At 41.9% G+C, this 22,252-nt stretch overlaps 1 protein-coding gene across 2 annotated transcripts in view; it reads right to left on the reverse strand.

Annotated features, from left to right (window-relative positions):
* Positions 1-21,024, reverse strand: part of NPC1 (NPC intracellular cholesterol transporter 1) — a 26,789-nt gene extending 5,765 nt beyond the window's left edge. Inside the window, exons 1-20 of one of the 2 annotated variants that reach the window (XM_021385913.1) lie at positions 20,809-21,024; positions 14,144-14,266; positions 12,288-12,394; positions 11,514-11,689; positions 10,461-10,628; positions 9,567-9,816; positions 8,296-8,372; positions 7,470-7,840; positions 6,845-7,071; positions 6,209-6,309; positions 5,174-5,276; positions 4,755-4,944; positions 4,195-4,377; positions 3,477-3,591; positions 2,711-2,838; positions 2,476-2,616; positions 1,912-2,001; positions 1,611-1,801; positions 716-831; positions 45-174 (exon numbers count right to left, since the gene is read on the reverse strand). In XM_021385913.1, the coding sequence (XP_021241588.1) occupies positions 45-174; positions 716-831; positions 1,611-1,801; positions 1,912-2,001; positions 2,476-2,616; positions 2,711-2,838; positions 3,477-3,591; positions 4,195-4,377; positions 4,755-4,944; positions 5,174-5,276; positions 6,209-6,309; positions 6,845-7,071; positions 7,470-7,840; positions 8,296-8,372; positions 9,567-9,816; positions 10,461-10,628; positions 11,514-11,689; positions 12,288-12,394; positions 14,144-14,266; positions 20,809-20,892 (3,071 nt within the window). In that variant the 5' untranslated portion in view covers positions 20,893-21,024. Of the gene's footprint in view, positions 1-44; positions 175-715; positions 832-1,610; positions 1,802-1,911; positions 2,002-2,475; positions 2,617-2,710; positions 2,839-3,476; positions 3,592-4,194; positions 4,378-4,754; positions 4,945-5,173; positions 5,277-6,208; positions 6,310-6,844; positions 7,072-7,469; positions 7,841-8,295; positions 8,373-9,566; positions 9,817-10,460; positions 10,629-11,513; positions 11,690-12,287; positions 12,395-14,143; positions 14,267-14,749; positions 14,792-20,808 lie in introns of those variants that run through there. The other variant, XM_021385914.1, reaches the window with a different exon arrangement.

The following is a 22,252-nucleotide window of genomic DNA, read 5'->3' on the forward strand; positions in this document are numbered from 1 at the left end:
CTTTGACATCAGTCTAAGATAGATATGTGGAATATAGCTCTTACCCTTTGCCACATTTAGGATTAGGGTTGTCAGACAGGAACATTGGCAAAAACTTCATGAAGTCTTCACCCTGTGGTCTCTGCTTGCCTTCTTGAGTCAGTGGTCGACAACGAGTGCAGGATGGATCAGTGACTACAGAAATGTAGAAAGAGGGTTGGAGGTTGACAACAGGTTGTAAGAGTTCTTTGTCTTAACACTATTAACTTCTGACTTGCAGTAATGCAAGTCCATAAAAAGCATTTTTATGGAAGAGACGACTGAACAGGCCCACAATTCTGCATTAAATTTGAAGTCACAGGTGGTTTTTTATTACTATTAAGGCAAGATCTACAAGACAACTGTTAGTTACTTCTGCATCATCTACATCAGAACCAGTACAATTTATATCAAATTGATGGATCTGAACAAAAACGGGTAGTAAGCTTCTGTTGGTTTCATTATAGCACATAAGAATCAAAGTTATTCTCGGAACAGTCATCTCACTGACAGTCCAGGTAAGCTGTTTTCAACCAGCAGCATGCCAGTACAAAATATTTAAGTTCAATCAAACAGCAGTTCAAACAACTTAGAGGGCAACTCAAGAGGCTTCTACTCACATTAAGGAAAGCTACTCACCTGACTCATACCATGAAGCATTTTGTGAATGCCCTATCAACAAAATGAATGCTAGTACCTGAAGCATTGCAGAACTGTCCCGTGGTATTGTAGACTCTGCAACAGGATGACTGTGGCTTCACCCAGTCAAAATAGTCATCAATCCAGGATGATGGGGCATAGCCTATCCTCGTGCTAACAAAATAATACACTCATCAATAATTTATTACTTCATTCTATAATGTCTCTTGATTTCTCCAGTGCTAATTTATTCTTTCAGCTTATTCTGATCAAAGCTCCTTAGTTTACCACATAGTCCCCTACTCCAGTACCTCACCTAAGAATTAGTCTCATTTGTTAACACTGCAGCTAGAAAACAGCAGGAGTTTCTTCTGAGTTCCATAGCCAACCTCAACTCTCCATACCCCCCTCTGCCCACCTCGCATTTCATCCTCTCCCAGCTGTCACTGCCTTTGCTGTCAAGCGGGGCTCCTCCTTTAATGAGGAAGACAGAAAACCTCTGAACTACAGCAAAATGAATTCAGAAGATATTGTCTTAATTTAAATGAACTGCTGTGTTCCAAATGCACTTTCCACTTTTAGCTGCCAAAATATTACAGATTTGTTAGGCTAGTTTATCCAAATTCAGAAGCTAAGCTTTTCTAGGAAATCACTTGCAAGCACAAATATACTGAGAGGTTTTCATGAGTTCTTCCTCCTACCCTTTCTGATTCCTTGAAGGATCATCAAGGCCCTTTTCCAAATCTAAGTACATCCTACCAATCCAGACAGGATCTAGTCTCATTCTAGGAGATTGCCACGCTTCTTCCCTTCACTCCCACCATAACCCTCAGTATAAAGTGAGTACTACAGTCTCAGTTGTACAATCAACAGCTTAATCTAAACTGAACAGACACACTGGTCAGCTATCTCTCTTCCCTATAACCATGTAGAGAAAAGCATGAAATACTTACTAGCTACCAATTTCTGCAGCATTGAAGATTTGCTGGACAAGTGAATCATTATTACATCCCGTTCCACCACACACCATGTTCTGCCCTTCCAGAGAGGTGTAGTTGTGCCCTTCTTCTAGAACAAAGTAGACAGGAGGACCTGCGTGCATGTATTTGCTGAGCTGTTTGAAGTAATCCATTACATAGGAGTCCTTAAAGAGAAAGCCTTCAGTTACTGTTACATAATGTTGAGGTAGCATAAAACTTCAAGATTCAATTTCAGCTTCAAATTGAAGAGCAGAGACATGGTCTTAAGACTTACATCTGGCATTGAAAGAGACTGATCGAGTCCAATCTCTACATTGTGTATAACTGCTGTACTGAATGACAGAACACCCACAAACAAGGCAATCTGCAAAGAAAGCAGATTTAGGAAGTGAGAACTGTGTAAAAACAGCAGGCAATAGCGTTCTAGAATTCACTAAGTAACAACAATACAAAAAGGCCCTAGCTTAAGCTCGCTACCCAGGCTTAGTAAAACAGTAGCAGTAAAACCCAGGGTAACAAAGGGGACTGGTTATCTAATAAAGAGAATTTACACACAGAAGGCACCAGCAAAAGCTATGCTAAACACCTTCTGTAAATAAGCACAGTAACTTCAAACTGAGCCAGACACTGTTCTCCAGCAACATTAAGACTCTGGATTAATACAGTGTAGAGGAACCCTTGCAGAGATGAAATCTCATTCCAATACTAATGCTAGAATAAAAGAAATGCTAGAATTTTGTTTTGTCATGTTGAAGATACTTCTTCAGCATAGAACTTTCAGGCACAGTATTCTTCCTCAGGTTGAGATGGCTGCTTACTGTAAACACAGTATACATACCACTATTGGTCTCATCCAATCCTTAAGCAGATATGGAGAATACAGGTTTTTGAAGAACAGAAATAAGATGCTCTCAGAGCGTTGGACTCCTCTCATTTCTTCACTGCCTTTGATGCAACACAGAATATCTAGTCTATTCCTCTGTAAATGAATTGCAACGTAAGCCAATTTTAGTACAATTCTGCAGAAGATGACATCCTTATCATGCAGAAGTTACAGATGTATTTATACTCACCTCTTGGCGCCTAATATCCAAGCCCAGGAGACTTACAAAGCAGGTGACTTGAAGGATAAAATCTATGAGCACAGCCATTCCAGCAAAAAGGGAGAACGTGCGGACTGCTGGCATGGTAGACAGCGTCCCTGAAAAGTGAGCCAGTTCAACAAGTGAGTTCCCTCTCCTCTTGGAGAGCCAATGGTACATTACATTAGAACTGAACTAAGCTCACTGGAAGACAGGGCTGACTTACACTTGAAGGGTGCCAGCATAAGATATTCCTCTAACATGCTAAGGGTGAACCTCAAATAGATTCTATCACAGGGGCATCATTTTTCCAAGCAATGGAAAGATCACTGAGTGCAATACAAGAGTAAGCATAGCCTGATAGCTAGCTCATTTCCAGCACCAAGTCTTCAGTCACTACAAATACAGTACAAAGCTCCAGCTTTTTAATCAAAAGGTATCTGATTCTGAACCTGTCAAGCTCTTCATACAGAAGATGACCTCACTGCGCCCATCTTAGAGCTGTCTCCAGCCGAGAGTTTCATAGAATTAAAGAATGGCCTGGGTTGAAAAGGACTGTAATGATCATCTAGTTTCAACCCGCCTGCTGTGTGCAGGGTTGCCAACCACATTTGATTACAGCAATGAAAGAGTGAAGCTAAAACTTCCCCGAAGGAAATTTTTGATTTGTTTATATATTTTAGTTTTGCAGTTATTCTCACAATATGCAGGTAGATACAGATGCAACTTCTGTGACATTTGAAGATAAGGGCCTTACCTAAGAAGAACGCCACGGTCTCAGAAAAAGATGAGAGGAACATGCTAGGTGCCACATCTCCCAAGACTCTGCCAATCTGTTTATCAAGAGTTTCACCCTCAAGGCGCTCATCTCTCTGTTTTAAGAGATGATAAATTATTAAGTTCCATGATTCCTGATAAGTTATTTCATATGGCTTTAAATATCCAGATACCCCCAAATTATCAGTTATCAATGCAGCATTTAGAGAATCAGCTTACATAATCTCTATTATACAAGTACAGCACAAACAACTCTCCCACTCCCACCCTTGTTGCCTTATTACTATATTGTAAGTTAGGTTTGAGGCAAATTCAATGCTTCAGCTGAAACCACACATTTGCCAAAAGCAGAACCAGGGCTTTTTTGGTGCATTACCAAGCCTGTCAAGTTGGAAAGCAGATTACCTACCCATCAAATATTACTGTCAGAAGTTTATGGTGTGAGCACATAGTTTAGTAAATGATTACTGCTCACAATGCAGTACAGCATATATATATATATGTAACAGCAGTTACATATAATTTTTCTTTCAGCTTTAATAATATAAGCTTTCTTCCAGACTACTAGATATCCACTGAAAATCTAGAGGTGCTCAGATTGGGATGAGCACTGGCACACTGAAGAATTTCTACTCCAAAGTAACGTCTTTCAAAAAAACAAGAAATAGACATTAAAAAAAACTGCATGAAATAAATACCTGAAGTGTCTGGACTATAATAAAGATGTTGTCCACCCCAATAGCCAGCACCAAGAAGGGAATAACTTCTATCACAATCAGTGTTACTGGGACTCCAAAGTAACTGAAAATGCCTATGGAACATGCCACTGAGCTCAGTACGATCAGGATGCCTGCAATGCCCAGGGAGATCTTTGAATCCACCTAAAAAAGTTTTAACGACCGTTAACCAAACCAGCACTATCACATAAGATTCTACAGCAAAGACAGAAAAATACATCCTTATCCAGAATGCAGTTAATAAGAAGCTTATTTCTCTGGTTCTTCTGAAGAGCTAAAGTACTTAAACTTGGAGCTACAAGCCTTAAAATTTGAAGTTAATTGCACACATCAACTGAAAATAGATCTAGTCAAGGCTACAAAGCACAAGTGAATTAAGTATAACAAGACAATGCTTCCTCCAGCTCCTGCCAAAGAGGACTCAATGCTTTGTGACAAGATGGAACACAAGTGTTCTGCAAAACTATTTTAAAAGCTATTTAAAGCTCAAGAGTTCAGAGAAATGAGAACAATAAACATACCAGCAGCCTTCCCCAGCTCTGGATGTGTCCCAAAGCTATGGAGATATACACAAACATTACAACATAGCTTATTACAACAGTGCTGACATCACTGTTGCTTTCACGATTGATTTCATCTTCAATACTCCGTTCAGCAGAAAACGATATAGTCAAATTTGGATTATTGTAGTTCCTCAGAAAGTTAATAAATCTGAAAAAAAGGAGAAGTCAGTCATACTTTAAAGGATAAATAAAATACATCAGATGAAGGGAATCCTGTGACCAGCAATAGTCAGTCCTTTACAAGTTATGCTGCTTCTCAAAACATCCCCGTAGTTATACCAGTGAACTGCCAGTGCAGCACGGTGTTTTGCATGCATTTATGTTTACAGGTTGTTTTTATTTCTACATACATTTCAGGATACAAGAAGGCTACTTACTCTTTTTCCCATGCCAAGGCTTTCATTAGCTTTTTGGAGTCATTGTAGTAGTTATTAACAGGAAGAGTAATAACGAGAGCAGTAGCATTATTATAGTTATCACCTGTAGAATAGAAAAAAGCACCAGGCATTATGAAGTTGAACTTACATTCTAGCATAGGCAGGTGTAATTAAGTTTTAAGGGGTATTGTCCAAAGCAACCCCACCACTATAATTCCATTGAATGCAATCTTTTCCAATCACATCAAATGCTCCAAGATGTTTCCTAAATAGAAATGAGTTGGTAAGCTCTCTGGATTGTACTGTGAAAGTAATCACTCATTATCTATCATGTTCATAGTATTCCAGCATTAAACTGTTGCATGGTTAGACAAGGCGCCATTATTTAACTAGTGCTTATGACTTGATCTGGTAAGAAACAGGATGCAGTTCTCAACATGAGTGTACTCTTGTACACTCAGCATTTACTCAAAGCACATAGAAAAAATCTTCAGTTAATCAAGTGCTCGCCTTTAATAGCTGTTTAGGCATGTTTGATGTATCCAGTTGAACACAGCTTGATTGCTAAGTTGCTTGAACAAAATTCTGGCTAACAGTTATGGAAGAGTTTCCTTCGCAAACATCCTTACCTCTTCTTAGCTACTTTTTCAGATCAGTGACACAGCTATCTCAGGAGGAAGATAGATGCACATCCTAGCATGTCAGCTTGAGATACTTCACATCTAGTTTCTAGTGACTAGAGATCCTCAAGCAGGCTCAAAGCAGACGGAACATTCACATGCTTATCAACAGGACAAGCATGTTTCAGTAAGATTGCTTACATTTGGCACTTCTGGTGTTGTCTGCCTTCATTCTCAGCACTGATCTACTAACACGTTAGTTAAAATAGCCTTACTTAGTTGAAGTTTTACTAAAATCAAAGTTTGTCAGGAGTGCTTTTCAACAGTCATGTCAACGAGAATGCAACTTCAGCAACAAAGACAGCAAGCAAGAATGTACTGAAGATTTTAACTGCGACACTGTTTTGCCACTTACCATCATATCCCCCTAACACCAGCCATGGAAAGACAGGTCCACCAAATGCTCCTAAGCAAGGATCGTGAAGCAAACTTGTGTCATTCAGTGATGCTGGAGCCCTAAAGAGATGACCAGCAATAATTATCAGCTTATGCTTGTCTGGTGGTGCTGTGCTTCACTTGCCAAGAACAGTAAGCAGCTGATGTTTTACAGCTGACCAAAAGAAAATAAGATAAAATGCTAGTGATGCACTGCCCTATGCTATGTTTGCTTTAAATTTAATTACAGTTCTAAATATGTCTTCTAAGCTTCTAATTGGCCTCTACCTCACTATAAACTTAAATGAAAGCTTAGCACATGCCTTCTCTATCAGAATTATATTTATCAGAAGTGTCTGAGACATGCTTTAAGTAAATCACAGCTGATGTCTGCACCAAACCAAAATTAGCTTGAAACCTGATCAAAATAATTCCTGTTGAAGTAGTAAGTACAGAAGTAATAAGACAAACACACTGATTTGCATTTTGACAAAGTACAGTGGATTGAAAAAGGGATAAGTTCAAGGAGTCAGAAAGAACTAGCTAGTTTTGTCTGCCAGCATGACAAGAACTCAGCTTGCCTACTGTTTCAAAAACACCTAATCATACTGCTTACCGAACACAATATAAGAAGTGAGTGTGGTAGTCAGCATAGACAAAGAATTCATCCCCCACGGCGTGATCTAGAACAGAATGACTGTTTTGAAAGTAGTTGAGTACACTCAATATAGTGCAGTTGTTGTTGTAGGGAGCAAGAGGAGCCAGGCAAATGTCTTTCAGCATTACAGTCTCGTTGTCAAAAGACGCAGCTATGTTTACAATAGCATCTTGTAAATCAAGCACCTGAAAAAAAAATAATTGAACATAAGTCCTATCTCGTAAGGAAAACACTTTCTTTTGCATTCTTAAGTGCATACGATATTTCTAGAAGTTTCCAAAGGCAATGAGAAAAGTCAGTAGGAGTGTACAACTAAGTCACTCCATTATTTTGCTACTCACATGAAAATAGAAGCATTAGCCTGCAAGTTTACCTTTAACAGAAGGTAAGAGACAAGGCTTCCAGCAAAAAGCTTTTACAGTAAGGATTATAGCATATAAGGACTTTATAGCACAATTTTTGATATACCTAGTGATAACTAATGACTGTTTGGCTAGACACATCACCTTACAGATGGAAGACAACTCCTTATGATTACACCTATTAGCAATGTCTGGGTTTTCACTTTTGAAGTCCCAGTTACCTGATGGAGAATATCTTTGTTGAGTGGAGGTCCAAAGGGCACATCTGCTCCTGATGGGTAAGGTGAATAGATGTCTGGATGGCTGTTTGGTGCCTGAATAATAAGTTGTTCGGTACGAAAGAAAGGCCCAAAGTGTTTGTCAAAGTACTCCTTCTCCTTGCGGGCTTGGCTGCTTGGAGCTGACCAGAGATCTACAGGGTTTGTAGTTGCTTTAATATATACAAAGCCTGAACAGCACATAGCAATAAAGACCACAGAGAAGAGGATAACTGGACGTGGATTTCTGACACAGAAAGCACCCCATGACGTAAATGTCATCCTTAGGCCATTCTCAAACCTTTCACCAAGCCTCTCACCACAGGTAATTTTCCCTGTAAGAAGTAAATAGGGAATGTTTGAGTAGTGAGTTGAACAGCATTTCCTCGAAACACATTGAAACAGTCAAGATTTTACTCTCTGTAGTAAGCTCTGGAAGAAGTGTCTACACTGACAGTCAGACCCAAGGACTAACCTTTGACTGAAGTCAAGGGCAAGAGGCCAGCTCATAATTACATTGCCTCTTCTAATGCAAGAAGACACAAAGCACTCTAGAACTCCACAACAACATTACTACACCCACAAACGGTGCAGCAAGGGTTTTTGGCATCCAGTAAAATAGGGTTAAGTACTATCGCAAACCAACAGCGATACTGGCCAAACAATTCAAGTATAGTACTGTAGGAATGGATTATATGGAATAGCAAAGCTAAAACTCTCAAATCTACACATAAAAGTGGATGCATTTAAGTGAATTTTAATAAATCTGATACTTTTATCCAAGACATACCATTATCACGATGAGAGTTCACAGAAAAGGCTATATTACTGTCAATTGGTGTATACTCAGAGACAAAATGCCGCCTCCTGTAAGAGAAAAAGACTATGTTACCCTAATATTCCAAGATTTCTTCTTGTGTATGTACAGCAGAAACAGTTCCCAATGCTAGTAATAAATTCCAGGCAAGTCAAATGCACAAACTGTAGGCATCTTGCTCCTTCTACTCCCAGTCAATTAAGTTGACTGAGTTGTCCTGCTAATGTTATCACCGTTATGATCATTTTAAGGAGGTTCTCTGTGCTGCGAATGCTACTGGTGTTCTAAAGTTTACACAGAGAACATATTCTTGATCCAGGCTGGAAAAGCATAAGACAGCTGACAAGGCCGTAATCTGCTCAAAAGGATTAAAAGGGCTTGATCCCCAGCAGGAAACATACACATTAGAAGTATTTGACTTCATTAATAGCTTAAGTTACACGTACTCAAGCTAACAAAATGGCAAAGCAAACCAAGAAGAAAAAGCATTCTCTTTCTGTCCTGAAGGCAGCAAACACTTAAAATTGACCTATACTGCTTATACTCCAATACCTACAGCAGAAGATAAGCACTACACCCTCTTCACAGTAACCTCATCAACAGGCATCCAAATTAGGGACACGTATTTTGGCTATGAACCAGACATATCAAACACTCTCACCAGTTCAGTTAATTAGCCATGTTGTTTAACAAGTTTACCAGACAAGGCTACTAAGTGTGGCATAAGTTTGTCATACCCACTGTCCTTGTCCACACAGATTTTAGATTCTTGGTCATAATTGAGCAGTATTAAAGTTGCACTAGTAATTTCAGAACAGGATGATAGAGAAAAGCAGCCAACAATTATCTGTATTAGGGCAGTGATTGTTTTGGTACAAGTATTAGCCTAAACATGCATTCCAGTTAGTCTGCTGTAACTGCACGTGGCCACCAATTTCAGATATTGCTCTCTCCCAGTGATTGCGAGTTGAGTTCCTACAAGTTAATTACATTATGCAAGTTGAGAATTGGTCCTGCAACTAGGCAAGATATAAAAGTTTCATACCAGCTAAAAGCTTCTGCATTTACTTCCTATGACTTTTTTTTTATTTTAAAGTGTTACAACAGCCTCTGCAAGCATAAGTATCTGCCACACAACATGACTTTAGGCTGGGTGATCCTAGAAGCATAAGCATTCTGTACTAGGCAAAGTTTTCACAGAAAAAGCAAGTTACTTTCAGAGTTGTACATCTTAAGTGTTTTACCTGTAACACCAGACTCCAAAAACTAGAGCAAAAAATATGAGTAGAAACCCCATATAAGAGATCCACATGATGATATATACAGCATCCAAACCAAATAAAAGCCAAGGAACAGGCGATGGAGGGGGCTGAGGTTTTGGACCGCAAACAATTGAACAGTCTTGACAGCTGCATGGTCCTGTTGAATCATCCACAGACTCATTACAGCCTTTGGTAGCATTGTTCATAGGATTCATTCCATGGACAGGAACATCTATGAAATACGAAAGTCAGACATTGCAGAGTCAGTTTACTACCAGGTAAAAGAGTTGTATTTTTACAATACAAGCTTCCTAGTTCCATGAACGAACCCTTTAAATGGAAGTCCCCCCATAAGCAGTAGCTTTTCCTCAGTCCTGTAGCAGATAGAACTATTGCCTTCCTCCATGCAGGCACTAACTCCTTACACCTGTATACCTAGTTATCCTGTTTTTAGAACACTTCAATCTGAAGAACTAACAAGCACTCCTACCACCCCTAGCAACAAGCTGTCATGCAAACCCTGCCCCCATCTGTTCAGATGGAGGTACAGAACAACTTCCTTACAGAAACCATGAAAGATCAGGGTATTGCCCTAGATTCCCAAAGAATATAAGCTATCCAGTTTACCAAGACCAGTCCATCTTCCAGCAAGCTTTAGGCATCTGCAGCAGTAAGTTGAAAAGACAGTAATTACAAATTTTTTTTTCAAAAAAAAAAATAAGATTCAGTTTAGGTTACATTGCTTTGAAAGCCTGACTGTGGACAGTCACTGCTGAGCATCTGTTTAGTGAGTTAGCATACTAACTGCTGCATACAGCCTCTGACAGAAGATTCACAGCCAACTCTTACTTTTTCCCTTAATTTTTTTTTTTTTACCTGAAAACACAGGAATAATGCTGAAAGGAGTTTGTCCATTGTCCTTATTAAACATGTACTCAATCCAGTTGGTAGCATTGCAGTCCTTCACGTCTTTTCCACACAGCAGCCCCAATGCCTTAACATTACTTGATGGAGCCTCAACATCTTTGCAGGCATTATACATTTCTAAAAAGAATGTATGAAGACAGAAGTCATTAAATCAGTATTAGCACTTGAGCAAGCGCTCTGAGTTTGGGAACTAAGTTAAGACTCACCAAGTTCAAAGAAAACACTTATAGTCTTCAGAGGAAATATCTTAAGATAACAAAGTAATGCTTTCAGCTTTATTTACAGCAATCAAGGTTACAGTGTTTTGTCACAGCTATCTTAGTCTAAATAGGCTGCCTGAATCTGCATTACACTACCAGAACCTTCTTCATTAGATCCTGTTCCTTCTAATAACAAAGCTTCTCTTTTGGGAGAGGTTATGACTGAGACAATATTTAAGGCACTTTTGACCTGTAGGCCATAAGTTATGAGGCATTTGAAAATAACTTATTTACAGGTCACTGTACAAAAAAACGCAGAGATCAAATTAACGCTTCATGTTTGCTATAAAATTAAAATACAGCCTGAACTCCTTGTTTTTCGGAAAAAGATACTTGGACTGACAAGAGACTAGAATTGTTCATTTCACTTTGAAATTAACTATATGCTTCAGAAATGAGGTAATTCACAGTACAAACATCACTACCAGATAGTTTCAATATTAGGCAGGCTTTGGATATTCAGTTATAAACGACTTTGCTTTTCTGAAGATAAAGTCATCAGTGTTATCAGCTATTAAAAATCATCGATCTTCAGTCTCAGTTGAACCTTCAAAAACACTACAAGCATCAGTGTAATGTCTCCTATCAAATACTAATGTTTCAAGGGAGACCTACTGGCATCTATTTGATGCCTTGTGCTACAAAAGACAGTTGGCCCCTGTTCACCTCCCAGCTTGTCCTGAAAGAGGCTTGATCTTGTTACCTTGATAAAATTAAGTGCATCAGCACACTGTTTACTCACCATTTGCAAAGCGTTCTCCAATGAAGTACTGCAGCTCTGTAATACTACTTTTGTTTTCTTTTGAAATTGGATCATAATAAGGTATGGTGCTTGTAACATTCAAAAACTCAGACTGATTTGGACTGCAAGTCAGCTCACAGAAGAGGTTAATCAAGTTGTAGAAACATGATGGACACCTGGGTAGGAAAGTTAATGAACAGCAATCAGATTAAGAGGTGAAGATGAAGCGTATCTGATTTGACTTACACACCAAGTGTAAACATTCTGCTCAGTGACAAAACAAAGCAATTTATATATATTAATATAAAAAAATTGTATACACTTGTGCAAAAAAGTAGTTATCCATACAACAATTGGTGCTTAAAGTTATTTAATACTCTTCAGAAGTATCAATATTACTTAATAGAAAATCTGTCTACCTCAAATAGCTGATGAAAGTAGAAGTTGATGAGAAATTAAAAAGAAAACTTAACTGCTGCTACTAGAAAGACTGAACAGCACTCTGTCATCCTTTTCTTAAGACTTCATTACAAATGCAGTAGCTCAAGGAAAAACTATGCTAGAGCTTATACCACCAACTAACTCAGTCCAGACTGTAAGCAATTGCTTCACGGAGCTAGAGCTTCCAGACAGGGATAAGAAAGTCCTTCCAAGAGCTCACTGTAATAAGCCTTTAAATGAAATTACCACATCTACAGTTTGCTTCATCTGGAGTGGCCTGACGCGCTTTCTGATTTTAAAAAGCTCTAGCTGCTTTGCCATTCATTAGCTTACCTGGAAAGAAACTGCAGAGGCAGCTGCAAGTTGTTTTTCAAAGTCTGAAGCTGAAGGATATCACAGCAAGTACTGACATTGCCGAAGAATAAACCTGGACAGAGTTCCTGAAATATAAACAATACTGAGATTAGCACAGGGGAAGGAAGGAAAAAGCATGCTAACAATCTCAAAACTCATTAGAGTTAAGGCTTTATTTCAGCATGTTGCAGAAGATTGTTGTCGTGGGAGATGTATGAAAGAATCAGCCCAGCCAGTGAGATTCATTAGAGAACAGGGACAGAAGAATCATTCGTATTATCCAGGGTATCACTTCCTTTAAAAAGCTCTTTCAGATGATCTTTAGTCACCAGGGTCTATATATAGAATGATAATGGTATTTGAGAGTCAGATGACAACACATCTTTATCCAAGTCAAAAGTATTCCTGCATCTTATCCTTCAATGCATCTCCTGGATAGCATCAAATTCTAAAGTCTCTAAAGTCAAGCCACTAAGCAGAGTCACCGGTTACCTGGAAGAACTATTTCAAGTCCAATTTATAGAAAAGAAAAGCATTTATTTTAACACTGGTGTAATCTATACTGTACTTTTCTTGTCTGTTACTAAGTCCTCTGAAAATGTAACACAGTCAGTTCACCTACATATTTAATTTGTTACTGCTGACAGCCAAGCCATTACTTAACTTTATAGTTATTTCACACTAAGGCTTTGAATTACCATCTGCCAGAAGACAAGTCTGGCAATATCATCCTATGTTTTGCATCAAAACCAGAAGCTATTTTAACTTCAGTTGTTCACTTTGAAAAATCATAGAATCATAGAATGGCCTGGGTCAAAAAGGACCTCAAAGATCATGTAGTTTCAAACCCCCTGCTGAGTGCAGGGTCGCCAGCCACTAGACCAGGCTGCCCAGAGCCATGTCCAGCCTGGCCTTGAATGCCTCCAGGGACGGGGCATCCACAACCTCCCTGGGCAACCTGTTCCAGTGCCTCACCACACTCTGTGTGAAAAACTTCCTCCTAATATCTAACCTAAATCTCCCCTGTCTCAGTTTAAAACCATTCCCCCTTGTCCTATCGTTATCTACCCTCATGAACATTCATTCCCACTCCTGTTTATACACTCCTTTCAAGTACTGGAAGGCCACAATGAGGTCTCCCCGGAGCCTTCTCTTCTCTAAGAGAAACAAGCCCAGCTCCCTCAACCTTTCCTCATAGGAGAGGTGCTCCAGCCCCCTGATCATCTTGGTGGCCCTCCTCTGAACTCACTCCAAGAGCTCCACGTCTTTCTTGTGCTGGGGGCCAAGAAAATGAAAGCTCAGATAGGGAAACACCGTCTAATACTAGGCACAGCTTTAGAAACTGAACTTGGACAAAGTTTGCCCCATTTGAATGACTGGTGTCAGTTACTGCCTTCCTAATTAAGGAAGGGTTCAGAATGATTATCTGCCAGAATAGAATTTTAGCCTTCTTTAGAAATATAAAGGACATAACTGATAAATGTCACAAGTCAGAGTCCTAAAATCAGTCACACTAAGGAGTGTGAGTGCTCGAAGCAGTGAGAAAATAAGCAGGAAAGTGCAGCATTCCTACATTTAAGATTTTGTTCGTGAAAGTTTGTATGTAGATCACACGGTTTGGAGGCATCTCATATACCTGAATAGAAACAGCAGTCTATCACCTTCACACAGCTGGGGCTACAAGCTAGATCTGAGAAATGAGAGAATCAGTGTTTACCTTCTAATCAAATGAAAACGAGACAGGTAAAAGTCACAGTGCAGGTCCAACAGAACCCAAAACAGAACTCTAAAGTACAAGAGAAATACTTTCCTGCAGATGTACAGAAGAAGCTCACCTGCATCAAGTCATAGCCATCCTCTGGTAATGGTATGGGTGGTCCATCATAAGCACAGTTGTATCTCTTGTCTCCAGATGCAATTCCACATTCTCCATACCAGATGCACTGTTGTGGAAGTACCTAAATCGACATGAGGTAACTCATTAACAGCAAGGAATAATTACTTAATTTTTCAACAGCTGGACAGATTGCACATTATTATTCCAACGGCCATTTACAGTCCAGATTAGATAACTCTTGTAATTTAGATATCATATGTGCTACAGAAAGCATCCATCGAGAAAAGCATGTATTGACATGGCATACATGAACACGGTGTTGCATCTCCAGCTCAGCTTTCCACCCCTCTCTGCCCAGCCACAGACAGCATATCTCCTAGGTGCAAGAGTTACTGAAAAATCGAAACCAATATTTGCAAAGTGTACCCAAATTAAAGGTGCTCTAGAGAGCAGTTTCCTCATGCAGAACAATGCACGTGCTTAGTGGGCTACGCTTGTTTCAGTGCACGAGTCAGCAAACATGAAGAGAAATGCATTGTTCATGCGTAATACTTTCAGTTCCCCCTACCACCTTTTAGTCCTTCCTGCAAATTTATCCACTCACTGGCAGATTTGGAGGAAGCAATGGCATAAGAGGATGCCAAAACAGGACTTCACAGCTCTGCATTCACCACAGAATGTTAGTTATTGTGAGAAACTGAAGGGATGTCCTCCATCAGCCCTTGTAAACAAAAACACGCCACACCCAAACAAGGAAGGCTGAGCAGCATTTCAGAAATCCTCAGGTTTGGAGATTACTGAAAAATCCAGATCAGTTCTTTATCGTATGCATAAAATGAAGGAAATGAAAGCGCACAACTGCACCTTGAATGCCTTGTATTTCTGTTCAGTAGCACTTGCACTGAGACGTCTGAATTACTAAATCAGAGTATTTATTCTTAAAATTAAAACCTTGAAGAATCAATGCAACAACAAACTGTTTACAGTGAAAGCTTGAGAACAGCTCCGGGGTTTTGCTAAGCACCTGGGCTGCAAGCAGAGCGCAGACTGCATAAACATTTACTGTGTTTCTGCAAGCATAAAAGCATCAGGAGACTGCATGGTACGGTTTTAAAGATAACTGACCTATTTTTATCTCCTGAACAACCTTGACTTCACATCTGTAGAAACACCATATGCTTATACAGCAAGGACAGACTGCTGAGCCTTGTGCTTGACCATGAATAACGCTGTTTACTGGCCAGAGAGGCCCCTGAAAGGCCGCATTCATCATATCCCAGAGCTATCCAAGAATACAACAGTGCTTCCACGACATCCATTTCTATGCTGAAGGACACCAAATTCTTTGCAACAGCATATTAGTAATTGGATTCTTGTGCCTGATAAACATCATCAGTTTACCTGAACTTGTTAGAATTTCCCCTTTAACTTAACCTAGGCAACACAGCCCAAAGCAAAGTCACTCACTGTAAACCAGTGGTTCAGAATTCAATCTGAGTACCACTCGTCCAGACTGCTACTTCATTTGTCTACGTAAGCATCTCTTCTAGCTAGATCTGTAACCAGCTGTCAAGTATTCCTATATTCTTATATACAAGCTGGCATGCATCCCTTAAAACCACACTTCTAAACACTGGATGTTTAACACCCAACATAAGCCAAAAAGCTAAATCACAATAACAACTTGAGACTATCCACAGAAACACACTGTATATTCATTTCATGCATAATGAAATTCATAGCGTCTAAGCTTACATCAAGCTACGTTTGAAGTCATCAACTTGACCTCTGCTTCCTCACACCTATATCAGCAAATAAATCTGCTAGCAGAAGGAAGGCTTACGTGTTTGTGTGGACCAATGTCAGAAGCAACTGAATCACCTCCTCAAGACGCAAAGATTGACTACTACTCTTACAAAAGGGCAAAGATTTGAGCTGCTTACTACTGTCAGTAAGGACTGGATTAGGGATTTCTGGTATCTCATGCAGGCATTCACATTTAGTCTAGGATGGTTTGTGATCGTACCTCAAAACACCTTCTGTGCTGCATGAAGTCCTGTAATTTAACACACCTTGATTTTTAAAATTCAGAGTTCAATCTACTCTTTCTGAAAGGATTCAACTTCTTTCACAGTGGAAAACTTTGCATAACACAGAAATCTTATACTTTTCCGTGGGGAGACTTCTACAACAGGAAGCTTTACCTTAGTTTCAGCTAACACATCAGGCAGACTGGTAAGTTCTGCCACTTCTACCAACTTTATCTATTTTAAGTTAACAGTTCCTTGATTATAACTACACAGGCACAACAAAAATCAAACATAGACTGTATTATAGACAACTACATGGTAAGAAATTCACCTGTAAGCCTTTCTACTATCATTTCCAGGATGGCACATGAAGCAACCTGCACAAGGGGTCATGCAACAAGAAGTATTCAGCTAAACACATAAGAAAATAAACCAAGACAAGGTATTTCGGCTTGGTGGCAGTTTATGCTCGTAATTTGAATAACAGCTTACAGCCCCATTACTGAAGTTTGAGACGGATAAAGCCTACAATGGAAAAAACCAACACACCTGTCTCAGACTTTTGGCCTGTTTAGAGAAGGTGAATGTGTACTTGTAATAGATCACTGGGACCTAGAACTGTAACTTATAAAACTTCATTCTACTTCACTGTAAACACCAACAGTCCAATTCCAGTGAATAGATACTCACACTGTGACCTAGCAGGACCTCACTAAAAGGAGTCTGAATTACCTCCCCAGATTGATAGGGCTCTGGTGTTACCTGACTTACAGGAACTGGGTCAGTATGCATAAAAGCTAATCAAATCATTTGCAGTCAGTCAAAAGTCAGCAACACAGCTCTCTGACAGTGGCAATTTAACAGCACGCTCACCCCTGAGTCAGCCATAAAGCATGGGAGAGGGCTGGGCTCCTGGTTTTCAGAGAGCAAGCAGGGATACTACTAGTCACTAAATAACTACTCCATCACTGATAAGAGAGCTGAAAAAGTTCTGTCCCCAAAGCCCTGTAACAGAGGGTAGAATAAGTACTTTGTTCTCTCCACTCCTCCAGAAAGGCATTCCTTCACAGGTAGAAAAAGACACAGATGAGTAACTGTATTGTAAATAGTCACAGGGAACAAAGCTACTGCTTGTAGACTCAAGCTTCATCATCATACTTAAACTGGCAAAAGTTCCCCTGGTCCCAGAACACAATGAGACATGCTATATTGAACCAAACTCCCTTCTAAACAACACAAGATACTCCAGGAGGCTCTAATGAAAGTATTTGGGAAGACCACCTCAAGTCCTCAATATCTTAACATGAGACCTTCATGAATACTTTTCGAAGCAATAGAAAGTTAGCTTTAAATTAAAGCAGTTCCTCAATGCCCCCAGCAGAGTTCAGAAACCACCTGGCACCTAACACTACCCTTCAGTATACACAGAGCTGAGAAAAGTAAATTCCTACTTCTGGTAGAACTATTCTGTTTGAAGAGAAGCTTTGCCTCAGGTCTGGGCTCCAGGAATCGCAATAACAAAGTTGCACACAAGCATGTATTAGCATTCCATGACTATCAACAACACCCTACGTGGGTTCTGTTACAGCTTCCCTGTTCCCAGACATTATCATTTGTTTGTAACAGAACAAGCATTTCAACAGATCATAAACACATTTACTTTGGTTCAAGTTTCTTCAACAGCACGTTGGAACAAATCAATAACCTCCAATGCTTCCAGAAACATTAGCCATCAATAATGATTGTGTAGCCGTGAAGCAGACAAAGAACAACAACATCCTTGTATACAGAAACAGAGACTACTTGTAACCTTGCAAATTCCAGAGAACAAGAGAACTTTGTTTGGCTCTTCAAACTAAGATCACTAATGTATGGAAAAGGCAGCAGCATCAGATACAGCTGTTTCCCCTTCCTTCATCTAATATGGGACATCTGAGATACTATATGGCAAGACAAGCAATTCCAAGGAATAACATCCTTCCCCTTTACCTCCATTAATATCTAGTCCACATCATCCTTCATAGTGATTATGAACCCCTAGCTTGAAGAACTGAGCTCTAGGGGAACACAGTACTATGTCATCTTTAATAAATGTAATATTGCTTATGGAGGCAGGTGACCAGGTTAAGTCCATAAATCTGCCCACTATCTGACAGCTCCCCTGTCATAAGGGGGTCCCTGGACTAAAGGAAACTTTACAGGTTTCTAAATCTTATACTATCCTTTCCAGTACTACATTCAGAAGCAACCAACCCAGAGACAAGCCCTGTCAGCTAAGTTCCTCTTGTTCCTTTGCCCATGGGTAAGTGACTGTTCCCCTCTGGAAGGAAAAATAATTAGGTACCCCTGGTCAGGCAAAACAAGTCCTAGCTCCGGAGTTATCCAAGCACATCAAAGGAACATTAAGGTCAAGTAGGAAAAGAAAGCTGCAGTAAAGGTGGTAGTTGAGCATCTGGGGGAGCAGGCTGGTGTTAAATGACAATGGCTTGATTTTATTAGGGGACAAGACAGACACACTACCATATGCACAGTCTGAAAGCACAAGGCCCTAACTAGCAGCTGGCTGCAACCAAGACCATGCACAAGAAAATACCTGTGATGCCCTGCAAAGAACAAGTAATGATACCTAGATGGAGTGTTTTGGCAGCTGCCAAGTCAAGCACTGTTCCACTCATTCACTTCAGTCGTCTCTCCGCTTCTAAGACATCCTCCTCACTTTCCATCCAGAATGACTACAAACAAGTCATTCCTGATTTTCCAGGAAGCATCTACTCTTACTGTCCTGTTGTGAAGCTATGCTGCCATCCCTGACATGCAGGTTCCTCCACAAGAGGCATTTCAGACCTTCCCACCAGAGGCCACACACAGAACTCCAGGCCACCTGACAAGGCTGGGCCTGAGCAGCATCAGCCACTAATGTCCACCAGTAAGGATTTCAGAAACATTTAAGTTAATCTGACCCTGCAGCTTGGGATCCCAGTTACTGATGGGAAACAAGTGTCCAGCCTTGCTTAACCACTTACCGACAGCCTGCGTTTTGGTATAATTACCAACAACAGCAGCTGACATTAAGCACACAAAATGCCATCTAGTACATTAAGACGTTGATAAGAGAACAAGAGTTTAAGAGGCCTGGTATTCTTTTCTTTAAGTTAAGGAGTAAAGAACAGCAAGAACTTTCAGTCCACATTCAAAAAACAGGAATAAAGAAGCCAAGGCTCTCAGTGCAGCTCTTAGGTGGGTAGTTGGTTCCCAGCCAGCAGCAGGTTACCTGACACAAGTTTTGCCCACACCACAACTGAAAGCATGAAAGCATTCTGCCAGCATGCTTGAGAGAGAATGAGTTAACCTTCAGAAAGTTTCTCTTCTGCAAGCAAGCACTATACAGGTGCAGTCTAGCTGAAGGTCTAGCTACTCTTTAAGAGATATCAAGGTCTACTTTGTGGAATGTTAGGCTGTAAATAACAGACAGCAGCAAAGATTTCAAGTCCAAGTTTGTTTTCATTCCTCTGCCTTGCCACTCCAACTGCCTTCTTGCATTAGGCATACAGGCTTCAGTTTTGTAAAGTCACTTTGCCACGTTAACCTCTTATAAACCACGAAGCCACATCCTCTACAGGATCTTGTAGAGACCAACAAGATCTTTCTGCAAGGGAACTTGTTTCACACTCCTATAGCTCAGCATCCTCCTCCCATCAGAAGTACAGCATCTCTTGGGTCCTGCACCAGCCCTGGGCACACCTCATTGCTATGTCGTTCAGTACGTCCCTCCAAAATCATCACAGACAGGAGTGCTTGGCAGGTGCAAAGTCTATCAGCTACCCACCTGGCGACCATGAGTCACTGATGAACAACCAGCTTCCCTGGAAAGAGTTTCTTGCTTTCTGCTCAAGCTCCTAGAAGGAGCAGAGGCTGCTACCACAGGAGAGCCTCAGCGCACACAGGATGACCAACGTGGCAGCTTAAAGTGAGTTCAGTATAAAACCTGACTCTGTGCATTTCTCAGTGGGTTAGAGGAGGAAAAGATGACACTAAGACGTACAAGATACTGCATCCACAGAGGAAAGTGGAGCATCTCAGTCCTGCCTTGGACAACGAGGTAAACAAAGTGACTAAGGAACTAAGGTGCTTGCTCCCCCCACCCAGAGCAACTCAGCAAAGCAATTCCAACTTGTTGGAGTACACAGAAGCTCGTACTCTACCGGCGCACCGATCAGTGGCAGGCCTCGCGGGGAGCTACCACCTTCCACAGTAAACACTCGCAGCAAACCGCACCAGGCACCGGTGACACTCGCAAGTCTCTGCACGGGCATGTGACTGACTGCACGGCTACTCACACGCACCCGGCATTGCATAACAAGGCGCATCGCGGCAGCCAGCACCCGGACAGCTGCCGCTTTCCGCAGCAGCAGGGCACAAGATCGCTCAGCCCGCACGGCTCAGCCTGCTCTCCGGGGCTCAGCGGCGCTTCCATCCAGGCCTCCAGCCCAACCCCAGCCACGCACCCAGCAGTAACACCGCGCAGCCCAGCCGCCGCCTCCCCACAGCCCCTCCGGCAGCCTCACACCGAAGGCAGGCAGGCAGGCGCCCGGCTCCAGCTGAGCCAGCGCTGCTCCCTCCCGCACCCCCATACCTGCGCGGAGGACAGCAGCAGCAGGAAGAGGAGAAGGAGAAGGCGGCGGGAGCCCGGCCCGGGGCTGCCTTGCGGGGCCCCCATGGCGGCGCAGCAGCGGGCGGCAGCGAGAAGAGACAGAAAGGAGAGAGAGAGAGACGGCCGCGCAAGTCCGGAAGGGCCGCTCCCGCCAAGCCGGGCGGTGCTACAACCCCGCCGGGGCCGCTTCCAGCCCGCCGCGGAGGCCGCACCCGCGCGTGTCCGCCAACCGCCGCCGCCAGCGGCCCGCCCCTCCCCGGCGGCGGGCGGGGCCGCGCCTCACGCCACGGCCGGGCCGCCCTTCCCGCTGCCGTATGGACCGAGTCGGTCGCCGGGTTCCCTCCTGGTAGCCTCCGAGTGGTGGGCCCCACGGCCTGCCGCTGCTCGTGAGCCCTTGCTGGTAGTGCACGTTTTGTCCTCCCTCAGCAGTCGTAACTGCCCGCAGCCTCACGGCTTCTCTGTGGTGCCCGCAGCCCTAAAAATGACCAGAACGATGGCAGTGCGTGCTGGGGCGTCGAGATGAGGTTTGGCCAGTGGGTCAAAACCGCACTCTTGCCTCAAAGACAGTGGCATGACCACAGAAGTACTGTGCTGCCCTGTCACGATGGCCACCTGATGGTAGTGTCCTGAGCAAGCCAAGCCCTAGAGATGGAAGTAAACTTGCTGTTAGGGGAACTCATAACTACTTTTTTTAGTTGGGTCTCATGATCTGCCCGAGTCTCGTGGCCTGCCTTCGCTGCTTCTTTCCACACGGGTAAAGGATTAGTGACAGCTGTGTGCTCTGCTTTGCTGTCTTTAGAGCAAAGTTGTTCCTCTTCAGACTGAAAAATACTGTGTGGGTTGTACCAGCACTATGTTTGTTATTTTTTTTATGAGCGTGGAAGTACTAGTCACATCATTTATAAATGCATTTTTACAATACCGGCTTAGGCAAAAGCTTCTTGATTTGGCTTTAAAGTTATTAGCTCACAAATTCAAAGCATTAGTCTCACAGTCCCATGTGTATTTGGCCATGTAGCCCGGTGCCACAGCAGTACAGCTGCAATAAAAGTAATGCCCAAGCAAGGCAGCTCAGATTGCACGGCAGAAATCAGCTCTTGGTTTTGGTTTCACAGGGACTCTGCTGCCCGTGGATTTGCCTTGCAGCGGTCTGTTTGCTGTGCCGACCCGCTGACATCAGGTGGCCTGACCAATGTTGCAATCATTGGGTGTAAGGAGATTCCACTCTGCTGATCTGTTTGGGATCTGTCTTAAAGGAAATGCGACAAGCAGGGTGTGGCACATTCGCTGCAGCTTCTCGCCGATTCCCCCACTACTTTATTGCCTTTGTCGCTGCTTAGTGCACATTATATTCATGGAATAAAATATGTAGTTTAGATGCTATTGCCATCTGCTGACAAAAATGTAGGTTGTCCTTGGTATCCTA

Source organism: Numida meleagris, chromosome 2 (genome assembly GCF_002078875.1).
Source record: "Numida meleagris isolate 19003 breed g44 Domestic line chromosome 2, NumMel1.0, whole genome shotgun sequence".
NCBI lineage: Eukaryota > Metazoa > Chordata > Aves > Galliformes > Numididae > Numida > Numida meleagris.